This window comes from Python bivittatus, unplaced genomic scaffold (genome assembly GCF_059951505.1).
Source record: "Python bivittatus isolate LINGU-HERP-01145 unplaced genomic scaffold, Pbiv_v1 ctg000850_np1212, whole genome shotgun sequence".
Taxonomy (NCBI): domain Eukaryota; kingdom Metazoa; phylum Chordata; class Lepidosauria; order Squamata; family Pythonidae; genus Python; species Python bivittatus.
Genome location: NW_028277112.1, coordinates 58,382,512 through 58,401,705, shown reverse-complemented (window position 1 = coordinate 58,401,705; position 19,194 = coordinate 58,382,512). Strand labels below are relative to the sequence as shown.

Genomic DNA, 19,194 nt, shown 5'->3' with positions numbered 1-19,194 from the left:
GCTCAGGGCTTGGCCAAGAACTATTTGAAAAGTTTAACTACTGACTAAAGACACACTTGGTTCATTTGTTTGTTTCCCATCTTTCATTCAGCTCAAGGTTAACACTCCCTCTGCCCATTTTTCCCCATGACCACCCTGTGAGGTGGGTTGGGTTGAGAGAGAAAATGACCCTCCCAAAGTCACCAAGGTTGGGAGGGTCATTTTATGGATGATTTCATCCAGAGCGCTCTCATGCAGTTTGTTTGATTTTTGGCTTGCTTCCTTGTTTGAAAAATGTATACCCCACTGCTTCTTCATCCCAAATGCTTCTCGATTTTGTTAAATTCCTTGCCAGGTGAGGAAACAATGATAAAGAATATTTCAAGTAAACATCTCCATGGAAAACCTTTGATGAGCTACCACTGGAAAGGTCCTCTCATGGTTTCCCACTCACCATGTGTCCAGGGCTGCCCCTCACAGGTGAGAAGGCAGATGAGTCAGGTCAGGCTGTCCTTTCTAGTCTTTTTTCTGTAGGCTGGCAAGTAGGTCATGGTTAGGGCTACAAGATTGGGGCTTCAGAAATCCAGATGACCACTCAATGACATCAAAAAGAGTTCTTTGTATTTCTTTACTGTCTGTTAGTGGTTGTCCAGCGTTTTGGAACCCAGTTTTGGTAGCCCTATGAATGCTGTCACTTAGCTATACCACCAGAGGAAAGGCCCCAATTGCTACATGATCTGTTTTTAATCCTCCACCAAATGGTCTTCATCTTCCCCCTCCATCATCATCAGTTACCAGGCAACAACAAAACAGGCAACAGCACACTTATTAAATTCTTTGGCACACACATTTGGGTCCTTGTCTGCATGGAAGAGTAGAAGTCAAGTTGCCCAGGTCCTGTTCAGCCCTGGCTTCACCACAACAAATAAGGGGCTGAAAGTGGCCCCAGCCATCACTGCCTCTCCTCTTACCTCTTTGTGATGGGTGAGGAAGAGGTCCCTTTGTGATCAGAGGCAGTGGTGGACTCTCTGGAGCCCCAAAAACTCAGTTACCTCAGTTTTGTCTAATCCTCACCCAAGCACAAAGGGAGAAAAAGAATCTAGGTAACAATTTGACCAGCAAATTGCTGGTCAGGAGTTTGTACTTAGACCTTTCTGCTTCTTGCTTTATGATATCTGCCTGGTAAACAGCAAGGGTAGGTAGGACTTCTCCTCTTTTAATGGTTGTACAGAAGAAGAGATTCCACATAGCTTCATATAGAAGCTTTGCTTGTTGTAACTCTTTCTTCTGTACAATTCCTGTCCTTTTGTGCATCTAATCACCAAAGAGATGAAACCAGGAGCAAAACAGGCCATCTCTTTCTTGCTTTTTCTGTGAGCTCACAGAAATACAGATGTTATTTGCAGAACAGGTCATATCATAAGGTGGGAAGAGACAGCCTCAAATAGCAGATCTTGAATACCATGAAATGGCAGCCAATGGTTTGTAGTTTAACGTACTACTGCTGTATTGTGACCAGCAGGGAGAGGACAAGGTGTTTTGAGATGTTTTTTTCTCAGAGTGCCAAAATAACCTGATTGAATTTTGGATTCTCTGCATTTTGAGGGCATCTTTTGCCATTCTTGCTTCTGGTACCAACAAGCCAGCCCAGACTCTGAAACAGAATGCTGATTGAAATGATTTATTTGATATAACAAGACAGACATTCCTTATCTTCATAACTTTAGGAGGGAATTGTTATTTTTATATAGGCCTAGGTATATTTCAAAATAATATCTGTGATTGCATGAATTGTGGGGCATGATTCAGAATTCATAATCCAGGTACATCTGTGTAGCCATTTTTTTTTTTTTTAGGCAAAATTTAACCTTTCAAAACATCTGACCAAAATTTAGCAGACCCCAAAACTGGTTAATACTTGATCCCTCTTCTCTGTGGCCAGCAGAATCAACATTAGCAAATTACACAAGAATGTCACAGATATTTATCTGTGTTCCAGGATTGTTCCATCGTAAACACTAAAATAATTGGGATTTAGAAATAAGCTTTCTTCTTTTAAATCAGAGCATTAGTTGATTCCAACTCCAAACTGTTAATTGGCTGTAATGTCCTACTGTTCCCCCACCCCCACCACCCGCCATGCGAGATTCTCTATAAATCAGAGGTGCTGGTAACTGAATGTGATTATCTGATATTTGATCTCATTCCAAAAGATTATACCTTTTCACCACTGCAGTCTCCCTGAACAAATTAGCCCATTAGCCACGCACTGCCATGCACTGCATTCCATTGCATTCTGGCTCTGCTGCATGGCTGTTTTGCAAAAAGAGGTCTTGCCAAGATACTGTAGTCTTCCGGGAAGATGATAAATAAGCTGTGCAAATCTTATTTTTCTTGGAAGGTAAAATATACATTTCTTGGAAAGATGTCCAATAAGTAAATGGGCTTACTTCTACATAAATAAGGTTTGGGGGATGCAAAGGAACATCAATCATATGGCTTGTCTTTCAAAAGAGCTAGGTAGTTTGTAGCCAAAACTAAATGTTGTTAAACCATATCAATCCCAGTGGGAGATACTTTTCAGCATTTACTTAACAGTTCTTCCACTGAAATCAGTGGAGCTATAAAAATGTTTGAATGTTGACAAGTTTGTCCTCCAAAGAGCTCAGGATCAGGCATCGAGTCTCTAGTCTCACTCACCAAGCTTTTATCCTCATCACAGAGAGGTGAAGTGGAGAGATGACTCCTAGATCAGGCTCACTGGTGATTCCCATTTGAATGTACTGTATTACATCTGTCCTAAAATCAAATATCCAACAGTACCAGGTTTGGTGAAATGTTAAATCAAAAAATAAGAAATATAAGTTTATTATGCCTCCTAAAATAGGGGGAAAGCCTGTGGGTTGAAATACTAGCCTTACCCTTCCAGTATCATCTCACCAGCCCTCACATCCTTGGTAGCTGCCAAAAGAATTATTATTGTTGTTGTTGTCATTATTGTTGCCACTATTTTCATTATCCCTCCTCCAAATGCTGGTTTCCTTCAAAAGATGCCATGCAAGAAGAATTTTCCGGGGGGGTGGGGCATAAGATCAACAGTGACAGGTAGTCCTTGACTTACAATCACAATAGGGATTGGAAAATTCATCATTAAGTGGTGTGGTCATTAAGTGAGGCTACAGCTTTTGCAGCTAAGGGACATAGGGGCTAGGCAATGAAGTTATAGTGGGTGTAGCATTTCTGATGAAATAGAAGAGGTGGGAGGGACAGGATAAAAAAACCCACTCCCTTTCAGAGTACTAATTCAATTGAGAAAAAAAATCTGAATTTCAGGAGAAACCACCATAATGGCTGTTGGCAGTGTGATCAGAAGCAAACTCCACGGATACTATCCAGTTGTCTGTCTCTGTATTGGATTTGTAAGACCACTTAATCATCAAATCATAGCAAACAACCAGCCAGGGAATACCAACAATCAAAACTATTATAGGATGCTAGTGGGTTCACAAAACCCCACGGTCTCTGTCTGGAGCCTGCAGTTTTCCTCTGTGGCATCCTAAACAATTGGTAAAACCTGTTGAAGGCAGAGTGGAATGGCACTCTGAACCTTGCAATAGTTATCTGGGCTTCTGTGGTGAATGTCTGCAATCTCTCCAGGCTGAAAGGATGATAAAGAGGATGTTCTTCCCTGCATACACTCTACAAAGGGATCTAGGTGTTTGTACAAGATTCGCCCTCCCTTAAGGTCTTTTCTGATTAAAGTTTCTGGCTTGCATTCCAGGACATGTCAAACATGACAAATGGTCTGGCATGCCCATATCTGTAAGTGAAGTATCGATTGTGATGACCTTGCTAAACAATGAAATATCTATCTTCTGGTTTTCATCACTCTTTTGGTCACTCCATAACCAACTTTTCAGCCCACAGTACATTTGCACTTTATTCCCTGATGAAATCCTCTCTCTGTTTATTTAAAGAGTCTTCTTTGTTCTTTGTTTTTTTCATAACATAAGCTTGCTTTACAAAATGTTCTGCTTTCCTCTGCCAGAACAGCCTCTTCTAATCATGCATCAGCTGCTTGATTGCCATTAAGTTCCGTTGGGAAATAATAGTCAACTTCAAGGAGCATAGAAACTGTTAGAAAAGTTGGGAAGATGTTCAGAACAGAGGATGGAAATGGCAAATGGATAATGAATTCCTTCAACAACCTACTGGTGTTATATCAGATTTGTTACCTTGGCTTCTCATTCCAAGAAATCCTGAAAGTTGGAGTTGGAGAAGATGTAAAGAATTCTGTTAAGCATTTCCAAGGGCTAAAGTTCTTTGGAATTTTGGGAGTGACCAAATGCTATTCCCCTAATTCATTGACATTTTCTCTCAAGAGATCCAGGTATATTTCATGCTCATACAATAAAGGTCCTCAAATGACATGGACCCCTCCAATCTCCAGAAATTCTTATCAAATGTTATTTTTTATTTTTTTAAAATAATAATTTTATTAAAAGTTACAGTTACAAAGGTAAAAACTAATACAAACTAAAAAAAATAAAGGAAGAAACAGAAGAAACAGAAAAGAAAGAAAGAGAAAGGAAAATAGAAAGGAAAGAAAAAACAATATAGTAAAAGAAACGAAAAGAAATATATAAAGAAATTACTTCCCCCTTCATCCCAAGTATAAACAATTTTAGTAACTTATCACCTTCTCTTAAAATACAACACATGATCTCTTCTTCCCATATCTCATCTCTTATCTATAAACAAATCCTTAAAGCCTCATCATTTCAGTCCTGATCAGCAAAAGTCCGTTAAGGGTTATCAGAGATAACAACATATCTATTTTAATCTTGATCAAATACACCAACTTTACATTCCTTCCTTTTACTTTTAATAATCTTGATCTTTAGTCCCTTCAAATAATATCCTAGACCTTGATTTCAAAGTTCTAATTCCCCTTTTGCTGTTCATAAAAAAAAAGAGTCCTTACATTTATATTTAAAGCTTGTTTTGCTAAACTAATTTGTTAATTTTTATGACTAGTGAGGAGTTACTTTTAATTAATTTTAAACATGGACAGAATTTTTTTAAATGTAGCTTTGCTTTGGCCCTCCCAACAACTTCAATATAGACAAAGTGCCAATCCCTTGACATTTACTTATTTGTTAAAAATTATACATTTGCCTATATTATATCAAATAACTTCAGGCAGCCAACAAACACACAAACAATAAAAACATAAGATTAAAACTCCAACCCACCATCAATGTCATAATAATATCCTCTCAAAAAACTCAAAAAATGCTGGGTTCACCTTCCATTCTGACCTCATACCTAAACAAGAACACTAGAGATAGGCCAAGAACATACGGGCTAATGTCTCTTATTCAGTTCAGATATCCTTGTCTGAAGGATGGGCCTGTGTTATGCTTATTTCCAAAAAGTGTGAAGGAAGATAATGATGTGCAGTGGAATGTGTGGCAGTATATGTGCTTACAAACATCATAATCAAGCCCTCTGCAGGTATTTGGTAAATGTAATTCTGGTGGAAGGAACAGGAACACATACTCTTGCCTATCCCCTCTACTCCTAATCTAGTCAGGTTGACCCCAAAAGTGTGAAGACAATGAGTAACCATAGCTTTCTTGAATTGCATGTGATTACACAACTCTGTACAATGGGGGTCCCCAACTCTGCAGGATTCTTCATTGAATGGGGCATCACCACCAATTCAGGTGCAGACTATGCAAAACTCTTTTCAAATGTTTAGCAGCAACACAGGAAAAATCAAGAAAGGAGAATGGGGAGGGGGCAGAAACAACACACAAAATTCTCCCTTCCTTCTATGTTTAGTTATGTTTGCCGAATATCTGAATGGTGGTTGTGTGTTTTGTTTTATAGGGGACAACCCTCTCTTTGCAAGTGTCCTCTATTTGAAGGCTCGTCCAAGAACAATTTAATGAAGAACTACAAGATCACTTGACTGTTTCTTCAGCCCACTCATTCTGTTTCCCACCCAGATCAGTTGATCTTGATTTTAGGACAGTTAAACAACTACTTGAGACTCTTTCATGTCATCTGAAACTAAATTCAATCAAAATCATGTGAAATTGTTAAATCAATATGATTTATTTACCACAATGAATCATATTTAATTATCACCACAGGTATTTAATAATTTTCTCTTTCTGTCACAGCAAAAATTACAATTCAATAGCAACTTTCAAAAGAGCATTGAGGACTTTCTATGGACATATGTTGCCTAGGAGCTAAGGGATGCAAGGCTAGAACACCTAAACAAGATGGGCAACAAACCAGGAATGTATTTTTAAAACCCTGATAATTTTGCTCGTCTTCAAGTATCACTCTGGATTCTTCCTATTTTGTTCAGTAAACTATGGTTCAAACCAACCATAGTTTATGATGCAGGTATTCAGTCATGGCTTTGGCCAAGTAATCTGTTGGCTCTTTTTGGTACCAACCTTTGTGGAATGTGCTCTAAATCTGGGGTGGGGAAACTGTAGCCCTAGATATCACTGAATATCCATCATCACTGGATGCTTAGCACCCCACACCATGTCTCAGTACTTGAGGCTAATGGAAGTTACAATTCAGAAACATCTAACTAGCCACAACTAGTCATTCCCACCCCACAGAAGGGAAATATTCTAAGCGCATTCCACGGGAGGTGATCAAAATGCCTAAATATAAGAGCTTCATCACTGTAAATTAAATTAAACTTGCTTAATTGAAAGCTGCAAATTTTGTGCTCTTACACTCAGTGTTTACATTTCTCTTTAAATCTGTTGTCAAAACAAAGAGAAAGTCATGCTGCCGTCATGACTTTGGGATGCATAGGAAAAAAAGAAGATAGTCTGAAAGATAAAGAGGTTAGTGTGAAAAGAAAATATAATCCTTATCAGGAAAAAAAATGCCTATAATATTATCTTTGTAGGAAAAAAAAATCGTAGGTATTTTGATATATTGTTCATTTGCCCTGATTTGTCATTAGATTTGTCAGATTAATATTTTTTTTTCCTCCTCTACTAACAGAATAATCAGGCACATTACTTAATTAATCAAAAAGAGCAGCCATAGTTTATTTCTTTTTTCTTCACATAAAAGGAACAGTTTTCAGCTGAAAACTTTTCTTCAATGCTGCCTTCATTATAAAACTTGCTCCTGCCAGTGAACAGGGTTAGACGACACAAAATCAAGCTTACAAAATGCAGAAAACAACAAAAAAGTATTATTAAATTTAACATCCACTGGTACTAGATCCCATTTGCTTGTTTCTGTTCAGTGAAGCCTATCAGTGCCACCAAAAGACTGTTTTCTCTGGGTCTTTGGACTAAATTAGAATTGACAAGATTCAAGTACTTTGGCTCTATGTTTTGGATATGCCTCCAGATCAGGGGTTCTAGGACGGGAAAGCTTTAGCCCTCTTTTCCTGGTTCTGATCCAATCTCATTTTTGTCCTGTATGTTTAAACAAACTTTTGGGAAAGTTGGCATGGAATTCTCTCATTTATCCTGTGAAATAAGACAAAGCCAGGAATTCTGGGCAGCATTTATTACACGGGAGGTGTCTGCTAGCTTTACAGAACAACTGACTTCTAGAAGTACTATATGAAGAGTTAATTCTCCTGGGGCTCATCCATACCACCCCCCCACCACCCCCATTGCAACTCAGATTGCTTCATTAGCTGTTTCTGTCAAGATACTGCCTTCATCTCATCTCCAACTCCTAGCTGAGGCTGCCTAACTTCATATTTAGCTGATCTGGCATGAAAGTAATGTTTCCTCCTTTTTCTGACACAAACCTTATTACTTGCACAATTTCTGGCAGGCCCGTACTTGCATACAGGCAACCACCCAACTGAAGCAGTTTCTCACAAGCAACAAGACACAACCAGACGATGATGCTAACATGGGGACCAGACCTTGCAACAAACTCAGATGTCTGTTTTGCCCCCATGCCTACACTAACAGCACTATTACAGGCCACAAGCAGATTAGAGGTGCCTTCACATACTCTTCCTCTTATGTGATATATGCCATCATCTGATAGCAATGACTCTTTGGGTTCTAGGTAGGACAAACTGGACAAGGTTTACGTAAAAGAGTTAATGGACCCAAGTGTGACATCAAGACTCAAAACAAGGGCAATGGAATAACAAAGCATTCAACCTCCATTACAGATCTCATAGTAGCCATCTTGGAAAAAAGAAATTTTACCAGCACAACTGAGTGAGAGATTGCTGAACTCACCTAAATCAAAAGGTTTCAGGCTATCTCAGTAGGTGTCCAGAAACACAATGGGTTTTTAACATGTTACAGTTGTTAATTGAAAAGGTTCTTGTAATCTGTCTCCCGAATAACCAGCAGCTGCAACTTCTCTTCCCTTCTCTTCTCCCTACCTCGTACCAGTTTAAATCCTACATCAGTTTAGCATCTGTTGAAGTGAGCTGCGGCTCATGAAAGCATGCTCCTTTTAGCAACCTTTGTTTGTCAGAAAAGATGCTACCAGTTGTTTGGCTACCATAGGCTATCACAGCTCTCCTCCTACAATATCTGGAGTGCAATATTGTTGCTCCTATGAGAGGTTTCCAAAATTTATCTGCCCTCTGAATTAAAATGTGAATTCTCTTCTTCAGAGGGGTCTGCAGGATCCAGGACTCGTGTCAAAATGCACTGTCATGTCACAAGCTCCGCCTCTTTCATATAAGCACGCAGTGTTGTGACATACATACAAAAGGGGCGGAGCTTTCAGCACACTGGCACAATGCTGATGTCCTCTAGGCCTCCCTTGATACCCCCAGTAAGCAGCTGTCCTCTTAGGCAATGTAGATGGATGGGTTGATTCTAAGACCACACATAATATTTTGAAGACAGTTTAGAACTGGTTAAAGCCTCTCCAGATGTTACCATGCCTTTATCTAACTCTGCCCACTTCAAGTAGGAAGAGTTTTTTTTCTAAATTCTCCCTGATTAAAAATAAATTATGGGCTGCAGCACTGCAGTCAAGGCCAACATCATTATCTGTTCCTTCTGTAGAATGGGCTCTCCTAAGAGAAATGTCACTTGATTATTGATATATGAACTTTCTAATGTCCAGGAAGATAAGGAAAGGAATATAAAGGGGTTTAAATCACATGAATAAAACAAAACTTGGGTAATGCACATAGACCAATATGCACACTTTCTGATGTGAGAAGCTTACAGAATTTATTCTCAGGCCATATATTAAAAAGAAGATGATTACAGAACTTAGGTTCAATGTAAAAACTGTTTGCCTTTGACTGGCACAAGGTTAAGGCAGTCAAGAATGCATTGCCATTATATGTAAAGTTTTAACTGAAATACAGATAAGGTCACTGAGTTCATACTAAGTGCGTGAAACCAATGGTATACCTTTTGTCTTTCAGTTTTAAGAAGTACAGTTATAATATACTGTTCTGCTAATTGTGATAATCACATGGTTTTTGAGAAAACTCTGTGTGTGCGTGTGTGCATGTGTGTTCAAACTGAGAAAAAATAAATTGGCAAAAGATGCAATGAGGAGAAAGTGGCTCGCCTAGATATCAGATGGGTTGACCCACTTCTCCTTGCAATTGAACCTGGGATGTTTTGGAGACAATTTCTACTACATATTTATTTATTAGATTGTTCCCATCTTTCCATCAGAACATCAAAGTCCCATACATGGCATTCCTTCCTCCAGTTTTCCCTACAACCACAGCCCTGCAAGGTAGGTTGAGCTGAGAGTCAAAGTCACCCCATGAGCTTCCATGGCTGATGGAGGATTTGAATCTGGGTCTCCCATTCCTAGTCCAACATCTTGCAAACTACACCACACTGCCTTTCAAGGTGTGAGCACGTGAATGGGACAGCTACAATGATGATGGCATTCAACAACATGACAGAATGCAACCGATGCTTTTAAAAGAGCATGTTTTATTGCATTCCATTTTTAAACATTTATAAGAACAAACTCTGAAGGGAATCTGGAGCCCTCTAAATGTTCCTGAATTAACAGTTCTCAGTAATGCTAGCCAATGGTGACGGATGCTGGGCCTTTTAATTCCCCAAATCTCCAACTTTGCCATTAACTCCAGGTGGGACCCTCCTGCTTCATTAAACCCTGTATGTTTGCATGAACTTTGTTAAAGTACTGGAGAGGTTTTGTCATGGGACAAAAATAAGTTAAGAAGCTAGAGCTTTTGAAACAAACTAGTCCGCAAACCTTCAGTCTGTACTGTCTGGTAACAAGTGCCATGGATAGGGAAGGTTCTTTTAAAGGACTAAAAGTTATCAGTCATGTTTTTCCTTTCTGAGATTCTCAAGAGTATATGGGTGTGTTGTGTGATACCAGCAACTTAGAAGATTACCAGCGTGTACATCTGCTGAAATGGTGGTTACTCGTCGTATTTTTCCAAGCAATTACTATTATTTTGCAATTATTTTCTTCTCCTCTTAAATATGTACCTGAAATTTTGTCTCTGAATGATAGGCTTTAATGAAGAATTATTACAGCACAATTTGCTTATGTTTTGTCAATGTACCTATGCACAAAGAAAGATGGTTAATTCAATACAAATCAAAGATCTGCTCACCAAACCAGCCAATTCATTGGAATGTTTCAGTTAAAAGCCCATTTACCCATTTCATGCAAGGCTGCTCCATGTTGATGCCTTAATGCCATCTCACTAATTAACATGAGGAACAATTGCTTGGGGTGTTCCTTGGATTGGGGGGGGGGGGCTTGTGCAGGAAATAGCCTGATGGACACTCTGTTTCCTAGAGTTCTTATTCACATCATTCATTATTCCCATTATGAAGAGATAGTTATGAACTGATCAGATGCTCAGCTAGGTTTAATAAAGAGTAAGCAACGTAACTTTAATTTTGTTCATAGCCAAGGTGGTAGTTTTAAAATCTGCCCCTGCCCCTGGGGAATAAGTGTCTTTAAGATGGTAGATCCAGGTTCTGGCTCACAAATCCATGAATGAGTGTTTGTAAATGATCTCTGAGACTCCTTTTCTCAAGATCCCAGATTTCTTAATCAAATTAGCTAGATTCAAAGAAGGCTAGTTCAAAATTTCAGGAGTTCTCCAGAAAAGAGCTCTTGCACATCAGCGCTCCTCTTGAAATCATGACTTCTGCTGGTGAGTTAATTTTCTCCCCAGACTAAAGACTCACAATGTGATGCTTCAGGGAGTTGTGAGTTACTTAAATGGCAAGCAGTTTGCAGCCACCTCTCACTACTACTAAGTAAGCCCAAAGGCAGACAGACCTTATCGCTGAGTATGCCATTGTCTGTTTGAACCCCGCCAAGAGGTTGGGCGGCAGCAGCAGCTTGCTGGAACCAAGCTTAATTCCATGTCTCACGCGACTAAAACTCACTTGCGCCATGGAGATTCTGTAAATCTTCATTTCTGGCTACAGCCCCTTACGTGGCATCAAATGAACTCCCAAGGATTTCCTGGGAAGAAAATCAAGTGGGAGAGGTGTGTAAAATAAGCATCAATTTTGCTATATGTGTGTTCCTATTTTACAAATGTCATTCATACATTGTCCTCCTTCTTCTTCTCCAACAGACCCTGCAAATGGGCATCAAGCACTTTTCTGGGCTATTTGTGATGCTCTGTGTTGGATTTGGTCTGTCTATTCTCACTACCATCGGAGAACATATCATCTACAGACTGATGATACCGCGGATTAAACAGAAATCCAAGATGACATATTGGCTCCATACAAGTCAGGTACATATGCCTAAGTCAGTGTCTCAGAGGGAATGATCTAATTCTGCCTGGACTGAACCCAAAGTCTTGCTGAAATGATTGGACTGAATACATGGCATTTCCAGGACTCTTCTTGATATCCTATCACATCCCAGCTGTGCTTAGGAAACAAAATCTGGGATAAAGTTATATATATGGAAGCTGGAAAACAGACTCAGGTCTAAGTAGCTGGGATTAATTGCAAATTAATCCCTTTGGGACTTTTGTGGAATAGCATTTGGCAGGAAGAGGAGCATAGCATTCATTCATTCCTTCATTTGATTTTTTTATGCATCTTTCCAACTGACTCTGGGTGGCTCACAAAGTGAAACAAAACAAAACAAAATAAAAAAATACCATTTAAAAAATAGTATACTTTTCACAAGGAAAAGTAGTTTGATCGTTTCTATTTGTTGAGAAAAATGCATCATGTAGTTCTATGAAAAGTGACCCAGGAATCATACAATTGGCAGGCAAAGGTACTTTCTCAAGAGATTTGGAGCTCCTTGATCGTTAATGAGGTTGCACATACTGATACAGAAACATCGCATTTCTTTACATTTGTTTTTCCTAGTTAGGCTTCTGATTACTTACAATATCTAGCAATTGCAGATGTAGCAATATCTTCTGGATATTCTGGATGTCTCAGAAGCTACATGCCATCTATACTACACCCATTTTATTAATGTATTTCTACCTCTCCTACATGGATAGAAGGTACAAAACTTTTATCTGTTTTCATATTTTAAACAATATGCATTACAGGGGAAAGAGCACTAATGTGTGAATATTATCATAAATGTATGTATTCAGAAAGTGTAGAAGCTCAAATTAGCATTTCCAAGATTCCAAGAGGCCCTATAGCTTATGTTCATCCTGAGGATCAACATCTCTGTGGTGAATTTCCTGTTCCAAGTACAGCGTGAGCCAGAGACACAACAGAGAGTCATCACATCATGGTCTGGTGGGTTGGGTTGGCCTGCAGTGTCGTCCATATGGTCCGTTGGACTGTTCTTAACCTCTACCAGCGTTCTGCATATGCTCCCTCAATCCACAATCTAAGCTCTCCATAACAATGAAAATTGCTGGTGAGCTTTCTGAGCCTAAGTCATCGTTACTCAAGGAACACAAAAAAACAAACCAGACTTGCTAGTTCCCTCCTTGCTTTATCCTTCTCAGCTGCCCACCCTCTTGTTTTCTGTGCACCTCTTAACATTCACTGAGTAAAAGAGAAGAATGCCATGAGTTTCTGCTATCAGAGCATTCTTCTGGGTTGACTCCTCTCTTTCCTGTAGTCTCTATGGTGTGGAGGAACAGGCAGTCACACTCGCAATGTGGTTATTCTCTAATGCTTCTCTGTCCCAGACATGAAAAACCATTCTCATGGCATTCAGTCGCATGGTCATCTGAATTGGGAACCTACGGCTACAGATACTGCTGAAATACAGCCCTTTCCCCGGCCTCCTATTTTGTGCATAGGTGCTGTACAGTTAACATCTCGATGGTCATAGCTTCCCCATTTCTGACCTAAAAACATGGAATTGCTATATTTAGTCAGGCTATTGGCCCATTTCACCTACAATTATGCCACCCAGAGTTGCTTTGTGAGATGAGCGGCTATATAAATGTGATGTATAAATAAATAAATAGATTAGTTAGTTAGCTAGTTAGTTAGCTAGTTAGTTAGTTACCCTGACTGGCAGCACTCCTGGCTCTATGGCTGAATTTCTAACCTTGCCTCTGTCTTCCCCAGCTCTGTCCTAGGAAAGTTCAGGATTGAACCATCTAATCTATAGTCCTTCATTAAACTGCAATATTAGCAAATATGGGGAACTGATACCTTGGGCTTGCCATAAAGATACAAAATTCAGTAACAATGATAAATTAGGCAAAGAGTTTTTATGTTCATATTGCATTCCCTACAGAGTCCCCATTTTATATTCAATCTACCTAAAATACAAGGACAATTTCCCTTCTGACTAATTTATTTTGGGTTTTTCCTCTAGCGACTGCACCGCGCTCTAAACAACTCATTTACGGAAGACAAGCACCAGCTTAAAACAAAGCCAGTTGAAAAGAAGTAAGAAAAATGAGTTTTTAATCTCGTTTGCAGATGCATCTGTAGATAAGGATTCCCCAGACGTGTTTTTTGTTTTGTTTTAAAGGAAAAAAGTATTGCACAATGCAGTCATGCATTGTAAAAAAGTGCAAAGTTTTATGTATTTTGGGATCAAGAGAGTCTCCTATCAGAAGGATCCACTTCACCTATATGACCTTCCCTGAAATAATAGTTCCTCTCCCATTGACTGACTTCCTATGGTCTAACACATAGTATTCAGGCAGCAACTCTTTTTCTATTTGAGACCATAGTCCTTTAGAAATAATGTGTTAGGGGCTGCAGAGTGGTCAGGGCATCATGACAGGTAGGTGAAGACACCATTCTCTCTCTGATACCCCCATTTCCCTCTGATAGCCTCCTCTCCCCAGAGGAGCAGGAGAAGAGAGTGGAAGGTCAGACAGCTCTTACTAGTGGTCTGAACTTTTCCTTAGCACTTCATAAAGTACTTTATAAAGACAGGGCATCTATTATATATCAGGGCGTCATCTCAAAAGAGGCACGTTCATACCTTTTCATGCAAGACGGAAACCCTGGATTAACCATTAAGCAAAATAAGCAGGTGCTTCAGGCACCATAGAGTTTCCCCCCCTAGCTATCATGACCTTAATTCTTTCACTGCCACACTGAACTTTAGGTGTTTTTTTTTTTTTTGGTAATTGGCCTTATCTGCCGTTTGACTTTAATCTGCATGGCTAACTATTTTATTAAAAATGCATTGAAAAGCTTTGAAAATCTGCATTTTTTTTCTCTTGCCCTAGTTAGAAGTAAATAATCTGCTTATATTGCTTACTGCTATTTAGTGTGAAATCAATAAACAACTTTTTAGAAGTTATATTTAATATAGTTGTGGGGTCTGGCCTGGGGGATGGCCTGGAAGGAAACTGCATTTTTTATCTCTTTTAATCTTCAGCACTTATCGAATCTTAATGTCTTGTCTGTTAAGCAATGGAAGGGCCAAGGGGCACCATAGTTGGGCTGTGCTTAGGGCATCAGTTGGCCTTAATCTGGCCCTGGAAGACAACCTGGCTTTTCTAAACTAGAAGTACTTATTCCAAAAACTAAAGTCTGTTGCCTGCTTAACGAAGGCATTTATTTAATCAGAAGAACAGAGGGAGAGCGCTGCTGGCTCAGACCAAAGGCTATTTTACTTCAGCAAGGCCTTTGCAGATGGTCAGCCAGATATTCCTGAAAAGCTCACAAGCAGGACGTGAGGACCACAGCCTCCCGTGTTTTAATTGAAGATGACATAATGTGGGAGGCAGGTTTTCTTCTGCTGATAAGGCAGCTGGCTAGGATGCTTTGCATTCATCCGTGATAGACTAGGAAAAGATCAGAATGCAGGTGAACCGCAAGGCCTTGTTGAAATAGCGTTTTGTAGGTGTTCACAGGTCAGGTTCCACACAGTTCAGAAAAGCAAAAAAGAGAAGATGCAGTTTGATTTTTGCCCCAGAGACTCTTTTTGGAATGTAACCAATTTCAAACAACCTTCAAACATAGGGTTCAGTCGGGACAAAGCTAGTTGGCTGGTTGAGTTGTGTTGCAACAGCTATGTTTAGAAAACTCCAAGGTCTATTATACCTCTGTTAGCATTTCTATGCATAAGAGTTATACAAATGGGTCAGTTCTTTTTAGCCATAAACATGAAAGATGTACAGTACATGAAATCAAAAGATGGACCCCAAAGTCAGCACAATGCTGTCCAGCTTCAAGCTATTTTGAATATACATTTCTTTCTTGCCTCTTCCAAGCCAGGTTGCAATTTATCTGATATTTTCACCTAGGACAGTGCCACTGTGTTGCTTACTCCATTACCGAACTTCTTTCTAAAGCCAATTCACAAGCTGACTCTGCAACACTGCTTCAGATTTGACAGATGTGCTTTTAGCTTCCTCATACTCTTTATGACACAAGTAATACCATTCGTGCCTGCCTGTATTTTGCTAAAGATCCCGCTTTGTTGGTTTTTCCGATGTCCCCTGTAATAAGCTAGGCTGACCATAAAGCAATTTTTAGAAATCTGACAGAACTAAACTCCTAGATGAATGTGACTTTCAAATGGTTTTTGATAAATAAAAGGGAAATATTCTATTTGAAATGTTGGGGCCAAGAACCCTTTAGAAAGAAGGGCTGAGCACCAGCATGGAAATAACTCAGCCATATTGTATTTCTACGGTGAATTCCTACCCAGCCTACCCGGGGTCAAGTTGCCAAACCACAGATATAGTGATAACAAATCACTGCAGTTAAACAGTGTAAAGAATGACCCTCTGCTCCTCAATAACTCTGATCTGTGCTTTTAGATCATTGTTGTATAGAAATGAGGAATGCTGAAACAACATTACAGTCCCTGAGAAACACAACCAATGTGTTTTCTTCAATCATACACTTTTCAGAAAGCTGTTTTTTCCTCAATAACATACATGTAGAGTTGCACTGTTTTTTAAAACATCCAAAATAAAAAGACAACATTCTCTATATAGAGAAAAAGATCACATGGGATGTAGCTTTTTGAAAAAAAATGCTTGAAACCCTGCCTCACCCCAGCCTAGCCACAAAATAGGAGTTGAGGAATCTATGGCTTTCCAGATATCATGTGCAATTTCCAGCTGACCCCACTGATGAAGATATAGCTGATCGACCTATGGAAGGCCAGTTTCCACCAAGATTCATTCTAGTTCAGTGTTTCTGCCATTCTTCTTGCTCATCCTTGCAAATTAAAACTTGGCCGAGAAGGCCAGATTCTCTGTAATTTAGTCTCATGCACCAGTTCCTGGAAAGACAAAGAACAAAGGTATGGGGCCTTAGCCTCCATAAGCTGGTAGCAGACTTCTTGTAAGCATCTGAAGAGCCATAATTGTAAATCAAGATGCTGGGCTATCTGGTGTTTTTGTCCAGTCAGAAGGATTATTCATGAAGCAGCAATAGGTTTATTATTGTTTTGTTGTTTGGTCAGCCTGAAGATGTGCTGGACCTCAGTTGGCAGACAGGGCTGGATCCAATTAGAAAAGCTCACAAGCAATCCAAAACCACAACACAGTAAAGAAATGAAGCTAGAGGAGAAGCTGGAGTGATGGCTCTAGGAAGAGTCATAACTGGAAGAGTAATCTGGGGTTCATGCGTGGTTTCTTTTCTTAGTGTACCTCACTATGTAAATACAAATATATGATGAGCTCCTAATTCCTTGTGTGAACATCTTTCTGCAGGTCCAGTCCCAGGAACAGTCAGGTTTCAGTATGGAACACTGCTAGCCCTGGCAACTGCCACAGAAGAAAATATATCTGCAGTGTTGAAAAACCAAGTGAAGTGATGCTCAAACAGCTGCAGCACGATATAGCTCTTCCCCCCTTGAAAAGAGACTCTCCAGGGTTGCTGACTACCAACGGGAAAGCAGATGCTGTGAACACTGCTAGGACCTCAGTGATCCAGGAGCTCTCAGAACTGGAGAAGCAGATCGAAGTGATCAAGCAGGAACTGCAGTTAGCCATGAGCAGAAAACTGGAGCTGGAGGAATTTCAGAGGACAAATAGGACTGTGGAGCTTTGAGGGGTTCGCCCTCGTTCCACATCAGACTATAATAATTTGTATGACACCCTCACCTTTGGGTTTTGTTTTTGTTTTTGTGTAATGCCAAGAAGTGACACAACACTCAGCAAGCAATAGGCCTACAGTCTATAGTAGCTCCTGCCTTCCTGCAAAATCAACACTGGCAAAAGATGGCCGCATTCTGGTTACCAGAGTATTTCAAAGTAGCAACAGGTCCTTCTCTGTGGGAAGTTTTAGCCTAGTAGAAAGGTTGATCTCAGGCTAAGGGAATTTGAAGCCTCCGGACCACGCAGCACCTATTTTCCTTCTCACTGCAATTAAATGAATTTTCCACTTTTTACTTTTTTTCTCTGCATTAATTAAAACAAAAGAGCAAGAGACTTTAAAAGATTATTCACAATTGTTCTTTGCATGGATTTTGCTGTTTAGAGGTTTTAAGCTTATATAGTTGTCTCTCCAACTGTGAGCTCCAAGGGCCCTGTGGGGGCTGGCCTTCTCTGTAATTTCCATCAAGCAGTTGCAAGAGGAGTACAGATGTTCCCTACAAAATCAGATGGAAAGATGAAGGCCAACAAATTAGTAAGGGTTTCAATTATACACCATTCTTAACAATCCATTATTGAAAAATGATACCACTCTTGGAGACAAATCCTCAAGATGGTTTACAAAAATTAGGGATTAAGGCAGGAGCATTTGGGACTCTGCCACTTCTGAAGGCAAACAAGGGAGTACGTGTTCTGAATGTTCATCCACATTAAAAACAAAGGAAAACTGTTTTCGGTTAAATCTTTTGCTCCAAGGCATTATGTAACTACATCTCAAACATTTTTTTATATGGAGAAGCATTCAAAATATGGCTTCCTGTTTCTAAGTTAATTAGTGAAGTCCAGCACACCAATCATTCTAACTATTCTTGATAATATGTGTAGATTGCTTCTCAGTAACAGGTACGATCTTATATTTCCTGCTGTTTCCCTTCTAAGAATTGCCAAAATAAGGTCCACCCAAATTTCTCTACTACATAAAATAACCCTACAGCCATCCTCAGCAGGTATCGTAGACTCACACTCCAATTTTGTTCAAAGGAAGTATTCACAATTCTTTCATTTTAGGTTCCAAACAGAGTGGGGCTGTATTTTTTAGGTGGCTCACTTAAAACAAAACAACCCCCCTCCCCAAAAAAGCCTAGAATTGTAAAACATTTTGCTTCAATGTGTTAAGTGCTTATAGGAAAATTTGTACTTGGCAAAGCATTCAAAATGGTTTCCTCTCTCCATCTTAATTTGTACCAGTCAAAACTCTATTAATCTTATTTTGGTTATTAGGTGTACATCAACATCAGTAGCCCAATGGAGCATTATAGGTAGACCTCACTTACCGACTGCCTCATTTAGCACCAATTCAAAGTTACAATGGAGTAAAAAAAAAAAAAAACAGCTTTGAGACCAACCCTCACATTTACAACTATTGCAGCATCCCGTGGTCACATAATTGCCATTTCTGTGCTTTGCAACTGGCTTGCGACAAGCAGAGTGAATGGAAAATGTGGAAGTAAAATCACAAGTCAGAGTCATGTGATGCTTTGCTTAAGGACCAAAGTGGAAGTGAGGTCATACATCTGTCATGGTCATATGATTTTCCACTTAGCAACTGTGGGGCTTAGCAACAGAGTTGCCAGTTCCAATGTGGACGCTAAGCAAGGACTACCTGTATATTTTTGGACAGAGTTCTGCTGTTTTCCCACTTTTTTCAGGCCAGACCCTGCCATTTTCCAGGT

General features: G+C 39.6%; 1 protein-coding gene across 1 annotated transcript in view; it reads left to right on the top strand.

Moving 5' to 3' along the window:
- GRIN3A (glutamate ionotropic receptor NMDA type subunit 3A) overlaps positions 1–17,790 on the top strand; it is a 120,871-nt gene extending 103,081 nt beyond the window's left edge. The window contains exons 7-9 of the mRNA XM_088129878.1: positions 11,573–11,737; positions 13,762–13,835; positions 17,078–17,790. Coding sequence (XP_087986004.1) covers positions 11,573–11,737; positions 13,762–13,835; positions 17,078–17,417 — 579 coding nt within the window. The 3' untranslated portion in view covers positions 17,418–17,790. The remainder of the gene's footprint in view (positions 1–11,572; positions 11,738–13,761; positions 13,836–17,077) is intronic.
- Positions 17,791–19,194: the final 1,404 nt, after the last annotated feature.